This window comes from Vespa velutina, chromosome 24 (genome assembly GCF_912470025.1).
Source record: "Vespa velutina chromosome 24, iVesVel2.1, whole genome shotgun sequence".
NCBI classification, from domain to species: domain Eukaryota; kingdom Metazoa; phylum Arthropoda; class Insecta; order Hymenoptera; family Vespidae; genus Vespa; species Vespa velutina.
The window spans coordinates 2,272,986-2,285,485 of record NC_062211.1 but is presented as its reverse complement, the minus strand read 5'-3'; the positions used below and the strand labels follow the sequence as shown (position 1 = coordinate 2,285,485).

The following is a 12,500-nucleotide window of genomic DNA, read 5'->3' as shown; positions in this document are numbered from 1 at the left end:
TCTCAAGGAATAATTCGTGCGACCGTAAAGGAACGGCAATCAATCCTCCCGATAAAAATCATACATTTTATAGAGATTCGTTAAAAAAAATTGTTTAATTTCTCAAACGGACTTCGTTTTCTATTCAAACAAGTTCGAAAGATTCTCAAGGGATAATTCGCACGACCGTAAAGCAACGGTAATCAATCTTCGCGATAAAAATCGTAGGTTTAATGGCGATTCTTTAAGGAAAAAAAAAAAAAAAAAAAAAAAAAAAAAAAATTGTTAATTTCTCGAACGAACTTCGTTTTCTCATTCAAACAAGTTCGAAAGATTCTCAAGGGATAATTCGCGCGATCGTAGAAGCAACGGTAAATCAAATCCTTGCGATAAAAATCATTACGTTTGAAAATAATTGATTAAAGAGTTCTAAATTTTCCGAATTTACTTAGTTTTTCATTTTACTATTTTAAACAGATTCGAAAGATTATTCACAAGAGATAATACGCAACGCGCAACGATAAAACGTCTAATAAAATGATCATGAGTTTTAATGAGGTTATGCCGGATTCATACAGAAGGAAAGTAAAAAAAAAAAAGGAGATCGAACTTACGCAACTTCATCGGCACTTTTCGCCCTTTGTCGTCGTTTCTTTGCATTGCAAATCGTCGTATAAGAAATCGACATTTTCTCTCTCTCTCTCTCTCTTTGCCCCTTTCTCTTTCTTTCTTTTTTTCTCTCTCTTTGAAATTCTCTTTACTTTCCTTTCATACTACTTCTCTTTTTTTTCTTTTTTTGTTTTTATTTTTCACTTCTCTGATCTAACCGAATTATATTTTACTGATGTCAAATTCGATAATCGATCAACGATGGCACCACCGGTTAGCGTTAAACTAAACAAAATTATGGATGAAAACCAATCAGAACAATCGAAATATATTACGTCTTATTGGACCAACGAATATAATTTTCGAGTAAACGTATTATGAAAGGAGTTATCTCATTGGCTCATTTTTATCGTAATTTTTAATTGGCTAATTAGACGATTACCGTTACTTTTTATAAATGTGTATGTGTATATATATATATATTATATATATGTGCAGGGAGAGTTCCTCTTTTCCCTTCACGCCCCCCATCGCGCAACTGGTAACGGACATTTAGTAAATCGTTATGAGTTACTTACTTCGAAAAGGTTGATTGTCTCGACAAACTACGTCTGCTTCTATCCCGATAGCCAATATCTCTGTAAGTATAAATACAATATATGTATATATAATCCATATTTATAAGAAAGATTAATAATCAATCGGAATTACGTGAGACATTAATAAAAAAGAAATAGAAAAGTATTACAAAATCGTGAATATATATTTTAACGAAACGATAAAACGTAAGAGTTTTATATCTTTGAAAAATACGATCGAATGATCAAAAATGATAATGGATTCGTGGTTTGAGCAAAAAGGGAGAGGGATCATTTTAACGATTTCTTTTCGATTTTCATCGAATTAAACGATCGTTGAGATCATAAACTTTCTCTCAATATTTTATTTCCTTTGTCTTGATCATTATTACCTTGTATATATAACTTATGTTACTCTATGTAACGTTAGAATTTCGTATAGAACTAGTTTCTCATTGTCAGTCTCTCTCTCTTTCTCTCACGCACGCACGCACGCACGCACGCACGCACGTACACGCATCTATACTCTTATGTGTGTTACTTGTATGTATGTGTGTGTGCGTGTGTATATAATTGGTTGCGTATATTATATATACGGAAGACAAGTTGAACTCATTATTAATCCAATTTGCATATGCAGGTTGTATACATTGAAATACATTCATTACTTGAATCTTAATAGAGAAAGTATCAAAGCACATTGGAATATTTAATAAATGTTAATCATGTCCGAGACTTTATTTTTAAGATCCGTATTACTATTATCTAGTGACTATAGTTGGTACTAATATTAACGGGGATATCTTCTTTTAATGGTAATCAGATACGTGTTGTTACTTTGATTAGAATATATATATATATATATATATATATACATATATTCTATATTCTATATTCTATATTCTAATTCATAAGTTTATATATATATATATAGATATATGTATGTATATGTGTATATATTTTATTATATAAATTATATACTATTATGTTTGTATATGTATGTGTATAATATTATATAGTTTTATATACTAATACATAATACTACATGCATGTATTTATTTATGAGTATTAATATGGGTATTAATATATGAATTATTTTTACAGATGAAAACGTAAGAGGAAGATGCACCTGTTCACGTGAGATTGAAAGAGGAGAAAGATCTTAAGATCTTACGATCTTACGATCGTTATTTATACGTGGCAAGAGATCACGGAGGTCATTCGAGCGAGTCTACGATCTTGAGAAAAGTAGGTAACTGTTAAATTCTTATTCTACTCTATTCTATTCTATTCTATTCCATTCTATTCTATTCTATTCTATTAGAACAGAGACGAAATTTATGTTTTAAGAATGTATTACTTTCTTTTATTATATTTATTTATTTATTTATTTACTTTTTCATAGTTTCAGATCGTAAAATGCAACAGTGATCCTCATCGATCCATATTATATAGTTTTATATATCGATGTGATTTATTCGTTTTGTTCTTTAGTTTAGCTTTTTTTTTTATTTTTATTTCCTTTTTTATTTTTGTGGTATTACGTTTTTCATTTCGTTCGCAATTAAAAATGGCGCCAAATTCGTTACACTTGTCTCGTTGATTTCATTTCGAATTGCGTGCAACTTTTATTAATATTATTTATTTTTTTATCGATACGTATATGCGTGTGTGTGTGTATATATATATATATATATATATGTGTGCATGTATTTTGAATCAGTGATTTGGATTATTTTATAGAAATTATAAAAGTATGATCGAATTAATAAGATTTTTATTATTGCATCGTTAATAAAAAATGGACTCGTCCGATAAGAGGTTAATTGAACAAAAAAAAAAAACAAATGGACTCGTCCAATCAGAATTCGGTTGGAAGAAAAGAAAAAGTGGACTCGTCCAATAAAAACGTTAGTTGAAAAAAATAATGGACCCGTCGCGAAATATTCAAAGTTACGCGCAGAGATAATAAAATGCGTTAAAGTTATCGCGATAAATATCGATTATTTCGCGCGAAATGCATTGTCTCGTTATTTTCCAGATAAAATAAATAATATCCTGCAACAAATTGTCGTTAGAAAATAAAACAGAATTGCTTTTTTTTGTAGGAGATATGAGAACAAAAATATTTCGAAAGTGAAAATATTCATCTTACTTCGTCGAAGAGATTTTGTTCAGAAAGTTCATTCGTTCGAGTTTGTAAGTATAAATTTTTATTTCTATTAACTTTTCTTTTTTTTTTTCGATCTATATGTATGTATGTATGTAAATATGTATGTATTTATATATATAATGAGTTAAAAAAAGAAGATAGATTCCTTGTAGGAGAAAAAAAAAGGAAATTTCATTTTTGTTTCTTTTTTTTTTTCTAATCTCTTATCAACTTTTTTATTTCTTAATTTAATTTGATCTAAATATTTGTGACGAGATAAAAAAAAAAAAAAAAAAAAAAAAAAAAAAAAAAAAAAAAAAAAAAAAAAAAAAAAAAAAAAAAAACAAGAAAAAAAATAGAGATTCCATTTTCATTTTTGAAAAATTAATAAGAAAAAATAAATGAAAAAATCGTAAGGAAATTCTTTAAAAATGAAAAAATGTTTTTTTGTTAAGTCTCATTTTTATACATTTTTTTCCTATCACTCAGCATAACCTACAAACATTATCCAACATTCTATATATTCTTTCCAATTACATTACTTAATTTCATTTGACATAAACAAATGCGACAAATTTTTTTTTTGTTTATAGAAAGTGCTGAAAATTTTATAGGAGTGGAAATATCGTGTATTTTTCTTTTTTTTTTTCTTTTTATAATTTCCTTTCTATTAATTTTTGTTTCAATTTGACCTGTATATATTATATATTAATATATATAGTATTTTTATATTTTCTAATCTAATAGAAACTAAATACATATAACAGATTGAAAAGAAAATAAGTATATAGATTTCTTTTACAGATCTTTTGAAAAATGAAGTTTTTATCTTTTAAATAAAAATAAATTAATCCATTACATTAACAAATAAATTTTATTGAATAAATCTTCCAATATCAAAATTTCTAAATTTCACTTTACAAACATTACCTATACCGACACTATGTTTTCTTTCTAATTCCATTTCATGATCTAATTTGACCTACATACATACATACATACGTACATACGTACTTATATACATATATATATACATACATACATCTATCTGACAAATTGAAATAAAATAAAAAAAAAAAAAATATAAATATATTTCCTTTTTTACAGGATGAAAAGAATTCTCTCTAGAAAAAAGAGGAAAAGAAAAAACATAAATGAAGAGGAATTTTTCTATCATAAACTCATCCAAGTAAGTAAATAAATTCCATTAATATAAATTTCTTTTTTACCTCTTTCATATTCGCTTGCAAACATTATCTAACATTATAATTTATTTTTCATTTCAATTTTATCTATATCTGGATATATATATACACACATACACGCACACCCATATATATATATATGTATGATATAAGATCAGATGAGTGAAATAACAACGGAATCTGTTGTAACGATCTCCAAGTACTTACTTTATTATATTCGAGAAAATGAGAAAGATATGAGAAATACGTGTACATCTATAAAATAATAATAATGCTATCATATATCTTGTGTATCTAAGCTGAGGTAAGGTAAGGAAGTAAGAGAATCGATTCTGGTAACGGTTTTTAAGAAGTAACACGTAAGATCGAAACGACACAGGGGCTCTCGTTCTTTTGGGCACACTAAGATAATTAGCCCGTGTCTTCGACACGCTTGAAAATTTTTCGAACATTTATTTTCTAAGGAAAGGTGGAGTAAGGAGGAGAGGCAGGGGGAGAGTGGGAATAGAGAATGAGAGAATATTTTCGAGCGTAAAAAAAAAAAAAAAAAAGAAAAAAAAGAGAGAAAAAACGTTCACTTGCTAGCAGAGTACAAAATCACAAACAATTGTTTTACTTGATCACTTTGACATTATTTAGTGTAGTATTTTTTTTTTTTACGTATGTTGTGTTTGTGTGTGTGCGTGTGTGTATAAAATTTTTTAGAAATTTTTAATGTAACAATTCTAAAATATTATTTTTGCATAATGTAATTGTATACGTATACATAATGTATATGATACATGTGAATAATGTATATTATTTGTATGTTAATAATATTTTTGAATTATTATACGTATAGATATATAATATATATATATGAGCTAATTTTCTATTTCTCTCTAATAATGTTATATGTATGTAAAAAAAATATTATTATAATGTACTAATAATATCATATTGATAATATATTAATGTTTATATATACTTTAGTGCATATATTATTATTATTATTATTATTATTATTATATAGATATAAGTACTATTATATATAAGTATTATTATATATATTAAAAATCATAGAAACATTTCAATGGAAAGATCATTTTTATTAATATTGTAATTAATAAATTAGATAACAAATAAAATAGAATTTAGAATAGAATGGAATCAAACGAAAGATATTACAGATAAGAAAGATAGATCATGTTGATTGTTTCAAAATCATTTGTCGTTGATCTTCTCTCAATAACTTTATATAGATATTAACAAAATCTTTTATCAACACACATGTACACACACACACACACAGAAAGACGCACATATGTACAAATAAACACAATAATAGATTTAAACCGAGTTTCGTTCTTGTTATCGTTATACTTGACACGAATGTAAACGTCCTTCACCTTTTCAATCATGATGTTATAATGAAAAAAATATACATAGTTTAATGTTATAAAACCGTTGTATACATGTATATATATATATATATATATATATATATATATATATACACACACATGCAAAAGATAGAACTAACGTTAGATTCTAATGAAAGTGACTGGTGAGCCTGTTACTCCTTCAAAGAATTAATATATATATATATATATATATAACAAAATATAAGAATATATATTCAAATGAATTCGTTAAATGAACAGGAAAAGAAAAAAAAAATGAAAGAAAGAGAGAGAGAGAGAGTTATCGATGAAGAGTTTGTAATATGATAAGCTTCATGTATTTTGGTATAAAGGTCACATCTCTCTGTATGATTCAAATTACATGGAAGATGTTGATCTTGTTCTCTTACAAGTAATATTAAATCTTACTGTTGAAAAAATTACATTGAAAATTATTGCAAGTTAATATTTTTTTCTTTATTTATATATAAAAAGTTTTATATTAATTTATAAAAATTTTCTAACTCACACACACATAAACATGCATATATATATATATATATATATAATTTGAATTGTAAAGAAATGAATAATTTTGTGCAATGTAAATAATATCATAAATGATTAATTGTAAGGACTTACTTTCGGAGCCACTTAAATACTCCTAACATTCCCATAACGTAATTGAAACGGCACAAAGCGAATACGTCTTTTTTTAATATGTCGATTATGATATATTTTCAATCGATTGACCGATGATACTTTATTCCGTTTTTTATTTTTTCTTTTTAACTTTGTGATAGAAGGTAGTAATGTTATTAGGGAAAAAAATAAAAACGATAATAAGAAGCAGAAGAACGCGTAACGGATCTCCTTCTCCTTGTCTCGCGACACTTCGCGATCGTCTGACAGTACGTTTCCAAACATTTGTTCGCACTACCAACGTTTGCTCTTCTCTCTTTCTCTCTTTCTCTTTCTCTCTCGCTCTTTCTCTCTCTCTTCCCCACTTTTATCTACGGTCCACCCCCTCCTCCCCACCTACCTCTTGCTTATTTGCTCTTCAAGAGAAGTTGCGGGATTTCTGTTGATATTCAGGGTGAAGAGGGGGAGAGGGCCGATTGGTGGGAGGGAGGGAGGGAGAGAGAGAGAAAGAAGTTTAATACTTTTGATTCTTTCTCTCTCTCTCTCTCTCTCTCTCTCTCTCTCTGTTTCTCTCTGTTACGTAGCTCTTTCTTTTTTTTTTTTTGTTTTGTTTGTCCTTCCTTATTTTTCATTCTTTGAATTTTAATGCCATTTTTCTTTCTTTTTTTTTTTTTTAGTATTATTATTATTATTCTTTTTTATTTTTTGTGGATTTGCTTGCTTGCGACTTCTCATCCTTTTTGTTTTATTATTCTTTCTTTTTTTTTTTTTTTTTTTTTTTTTTTTTTTTTAGCTCTAATTTCAGGTTTTATTCATTCGCATGAGAACCGACAGAGTATTATATCCGTATTGTTTTACACACACATACACGCACATGTATGTGTATGTACATATTTTGTATATATATATATATTGTATATTATACTTGAGTGTGTGTTTTAATATTTATACGCCTGGTGTAAGATGATGATCGTTTAGTATAAGATATTCATTAAGTATATTTAGTATGTGTTAGCATATGTATATATATATATATATATATATATATATAGGTATATTAGATTCTAAGCGATCCTTCCTTTTGATAATATTTTTAATATGGATGATACTTCTTTATTTCATTTATTTTCTTTTTATTCACTTATTTATTTATTTTTTTTTTATTTTTTTTTTTTTTGTATGTCAAATTTGATATCTCGAGAATTAATTTGATAATTGAATAATGGATGGAAGCATTGTCAGAAAAATGAATTCGATAATTGAATGCATGAAGATAATCGCAAAGAATTAATATTAAACGAATTAATCCGATTAATTCGATATGGAGAGAAATGAATATGAATTAGATTATTCGAACGATAAGGTCAAGATTATTAATATTATTATGTCATATTAATCCTTTTACGTTAATTCAACGTCAGAATTAATACGATACGATTGGATCAATGTTATCAGAATTAATTCATTAACTGGATTAACATATATTGACATGTTACATATAATAATAATAATAATAATAATAATTGTCAAAATTAATTCGTTCGTTAGATCGATTATATTGTGAATAAATAAATAAATTAATAAATAAATTAATTCATTAATAAAAAAAAATATATATATATATATATATATATATATATATATATATATATAAATTATCACAATCAATTTCAATGCACAGATCAACGTGCAATTGTTTACGAGAATTAATTATGATAATTATATTAGAAATTATAATCGAAATATTTGTTAGAAAAAAAAAAAAAAAAAAAAGAAAAAAAAAATACTCATTTCTTGTTTATTTTTCTTACTTTTCCGCAGAACTGTATAATACATTTGAAGGCGTTGTTGGGTTGGAATTTATTCATGGCGGCGACGGCGGCGGCTTCCCTTTCAAACTTAACGAGACCGACTACATTCAACGTTATCTAGTACAATATATAACCGAAAGGAATCACAGGGTATATACAGATATATATATATATATATATATATGTATATATACTGTGAGTACATACATACTTCGGTTATATTGATGATGACGAGAGAGAACGAGGAAATTAGGCGAACTGAGCTGAGAGTGTACGAATACGAATAGTTTTATAAAACAAGAGGAAACAATGAACGAGTGAGTACTGGACGAAAGCATTTATTTTACCAGGTATACCTTTTATTATTATTATTATTATTATTATTATTAATTGGAAAAAAAAAAAGCAAATGGGTGAAAAAAAACTTAACATTATATTTATAAGTTGAACTTTTCGAGATCTTTTAATAATGACTTACAAGCCTTATTTTTTTTTTTTCTTTCTTTTTTTTCTTTTTTTTTTTTCTTTCTTTCATTTTTTCTCTCTTTGGTTTCCTCTTCGAACTTGAAGATTCAATTATTATTGAGACTCTTCTCTTCCTTTCTTTCTACGTGATTGATTGATAAATAATATATTAATTAATTACTTAAAAAAAAAATTATATATATATATATATTAGAATACTATGTGGTAATAGGATGATTTTTTTTTTTTTTTTTAATATAGGCACGATATTATATCCTATTGAAATAATGCGTTGCATCTTTTTGGCCTGACGTTTTTAACTTTTCAAGGTGCTTTCATTTCTTGTTTCACGCAATATTTAAATGCCTCACGACCTTCGTTCCGTTGCTGAGACTACGAAGAAGGAATAAAAGTCAATGTTATTCTATGGTTATTTCACATTTTCGAGCTCGTTACGAAACTGGATTTTTTTTTTTTTTTTTTTTTTTTTTTTTTTTTTTTTTTTTTTTTTTATATATATATATATTACGAATTTTAAATTATTTTCTTTCGAAATAATTTTCGAAAGTTGTTTTATTTAATTTAAATTTTCTTTTTCTTATTTTTTTTTTTCTAGAAATTGTTTTTTATCTTATTTGTTTTTTTATTTGTTTATATATATATATATATATAATTAATTTATTCTTCTAATGAAAATCCAGCTGTAACAGCGTGAAAATATATTTGTTATTAATTAAGAAAGTATAACAAGGTGGGAGAAAGAATGAAATGGGCTGCCCCTAGAGAACGTTTTCCCACCATGCATCGGTGTATATCAAAGTGAACTTATAATCTGATTACAGGCGCTTGATATTATATATGAGAAAATTAATTAAGAAATACTTTCTGTGAGATTAAAACGGGGATTATTTTTGGTATTGCAATATAAATTGTTCGTTAATTTGATTTGATTTGATAAAAATTTAGAAATATTTATATTGGAAATATATTTTTCAAATATAAATATTATTCGGGGAGACAAATATCTGGAATATTTTTATAGATATTATATATTAATGGAGATTATTTATAAGATTATGATATATATATATATATATATATATATATATAAATGAATAATTTATTTGTAGGATGATACCTTAAATCCTCTTTTAAGGCGATCTTTCATAATCGCTATGAACTCTTTGTAAGACAATTGTCCATCACCATCTTCATCAAATAATGCAAACACTGTATCAATAATATGGGAAGAAAGTACAGATCCGGTGCATATTTTAACGGCACGTTGAAATTCATCTGTAAATTAAAATCATTTTTTTAGCTGAGGACGGATGAAGTGGGAGGACTGGATGAGTGGGTGGGGAGATAAATAATAATAAAATTTTTTTTTTTTTATATATATATACCTTTAGATATCGGATGATCAGCCAATGTATACATTTGCATGGCTATTGAAAAATCATCAAGATTATTTAAAAATTGATAGAAACGTCGAAACTCGTCGAAAGTAATACCGATCTGTAGATCGGATCTATCTATCATTCTTTCCAAATATTTATCGAATCTGCAAGAGTTATCAATTCGTTTAATCTTTATCAACGCAAACAGTATTAAATACTAGTTTGTTATCAGATAAATATTTGATTGATTTTACAAAAAGAAGAGAAAAAAGAAAAACCATGTTCATAGAATTTATTTTTTAAACGTTGACTCATTGATTTGAATGAAATAATTCAATTATAGGAAATATAATCGGGCCTATCTGATAACGTATTAATGATATAGTAAAATATATTTTTTTTTTTTCTTTTTATATAATAATATAATAATGTATAATAAAAATAATATCATTATCATTACGTGAAATAAATTTTATAGCATATGTAATGATATATGTATTTATTATTATTATTATTATTATTATACGTTATTATAATACACACATGCAAACGTATATATATATATATATATATATATATAGATAAATACATGATAAAAAATGAAAATTTATATGAAATAAATTTTAATAGAAGCCATCTTACTCGTCGACGTCCAATTCAGTGTATCTTAATAATATTTTAGCAAAATCCAATTCATTTATAGTATCATGACCTTTGCTATATTCATGAAACTCCAATTCTAATACCTCATGTTGTAGATTCTCCATGAAACGACGGAAATCTTCGTATTTTAATTCATGGTTACCATCTTTTCCAAAGAAATGTATCATCAGAGTTGTGTCAACCGCATGTCGTCTTTGTAGACCCTATATATATATATATATATATATATATATTTAACATAATTTATAATAAAGATTATATTTTAATCCCCACTATTATAATTTTATATAATTTCCAATTTATACATTTATATAATACTTTAATAATTTTATTTGAATTACATTTGAAGAATATTAATTGTTATTTCTTATCTGAAAATTTTTTATTTGTAATCCTTCTTTTTTCTTTTTTTTTTTTTAAGTATAACTTTTATTTAATATAGTCTTTATAATATTAATAATAATTTAATTCTATATATATATATATATATATATATATATATATATATATAGAATTAAATTATATATATTCATTTTTAAATTTATATTATTAAATCTTTTTATGTATATATATATATATATATTTTTTTTTTTTTTTAATTATTATTATTATAGACAATTAATATACATATCATTAAACATATAATATTAATATATTTCATATCCTTTCTTACAGATCCTATCAAAAATATATATATTATACAGTTGGGATTAAATTCATGATCTTTTGTAATTGTTGTGTCGATATTGGACAAAATATTCATGAAAGAAAAAAAAAAAAAAAAAGAAAAAGAAATTGAAAGGAAAGGAAAGGGAAAGGAAATTCAAATCGATTTCACGTTTAACGATGAAAAATTTTCTTAATCTTAACAAGCAACTATTGATATCGAAAAACGACGTTGATTATAAAACCGAAGAAAAAAATCTCTTTTATCAATACCTGATCATCGTTTATATATTGTCCTTGGATCTCTTCAGGACTTTCTTGACGTTGATTCAAATGTTCCAACTCGTCTTTCGTTTCACCACCATGACGTCCTCTCCATGCATGACTAAAGACTTTTTCCATCTGCGTCACATGTGCATTTAAAGATTGATAAATAGAAGAAGAGAGAAATATGTACATAATGTATATATACATTATATACATATATAGAAAGAAAGAGAGAGAGAGAGAGAGAGACAGAGAGAGAGAGAGACAGAGAGAGATAAAGATAATGATAGCAAGAAATAAATATGTATTGTGAAAATTATCAAATTATTTCACATAATAACATAAACATGCAAACACACACACACACACACGCATACATATGCATGCACATACATATATATTGTTATTAGAAATTATACACACTTTACTTGCACGACATATTAATGAGGCATGATTTCATTTTCCAGGATTTAATCTATCTGAAATATAAATTTTAAAAATGCATTAGCACAAAAAATGAATTAGATAATGAGAAGGGGATGGGGATGGGGGTTGGGGAAGAGAGGACGAAAAGCATATTATTTTATGTGTAGGTATATGTGAAATTATACTTAGGATTAGTAAATTGACACTTGTGACACAATGTCAATGTATTTTTTCTTTTCTTTTTCTTTTTTTTTT

At 25.7% G+C, this 12,500-nt stretch overlaps 2 protein-coding genes and 1 long non-coding RNA gene across 10 annotated transcripts in view; 1 reads left to right on the top strand and 2 right to left on the bottom strand.

Moving 5' to 3' along the window:
- Positions 1-8,890, bottom strand: part of LOC124956872 (inactive serine/threonine-protein kinase TEX14-like) — a 16,173-nt gene extending 7,283 nt beyond the window's left edge. The window contains exons 1-2 of one of the 3 annotated variants that reach the window (XM_047513220.1): positions 8,359-8,890; positions 1,167-1,226 (exon numbers count right to left, since the gene is read on the bottom strand). Coding sequence is in view for 2 of the 3 variants with exons in the window: in XM_047513218.1 (XP_047369174.1) it covers positions 1,167-1,226; positions 6,548-6,582 (95 nt within the window). In the remaining variant the exon portion in view is untranslated. Of the gene's footprint in view, positions 1-593; positions 874-1,166; positions 1,227-6,547; positions 7,088-8,358 lie in introns of those variants that run through there. The other 2 variants (XM_047513218.1, XM_047513219.1) reach the window with 2 other exon arrangements.
- LOC124956874 lies at positions 1,093-11,637 on the top strand. Its single transcript, XR_007103390.1, has 6 exons — positions 1,093-1,228; positions 2,271-2,414; positions 3,275-3,365; positions 4,426-4,507; positions 8,369-8,708; positions 11,562-11,637. It is a non-coding gene; the product is annotated as an uncharacterized LOC124956874 (long non-coding RNA).
- The window catches only part of LOC124956873 (calcium uptake protein 3, mitochondrial), a 35,015-nt gene continuing 31,650 nt past the window's right edge, over positions 9,136-12,500 (bottom strand). For all 6 annotated transcript variants that reach the window (XM_047513225.1, XM_047513223.1, XM_047513222.1 and 3 more), the window contains 5 exons: positions 11,826-11,954; positions 10,866-11,089; positions 10,230-10,387; positions 9,962-10,119; positions 9,136-9,216 (listed from right to left, as the gene is read on the bottom strand). In XM_047513225.1, coding sequence (XP_047369181.1) covers positions 9,148-9,216; positions 9,962-10,119; positions 10,230-10,387; positions 10,866-11,089; positions 11,826-11,954 — 738 coding nt within the window. In that variant the 3' untranslated portion in view covers positions 9,136-9,147. The remainder of the gene's footprint in view (positions 9,217-9,961; positions 10,120-10,229; positions 10,388-10,865; positions 11,090-11,825; positions 11,955-12,500) is intronic.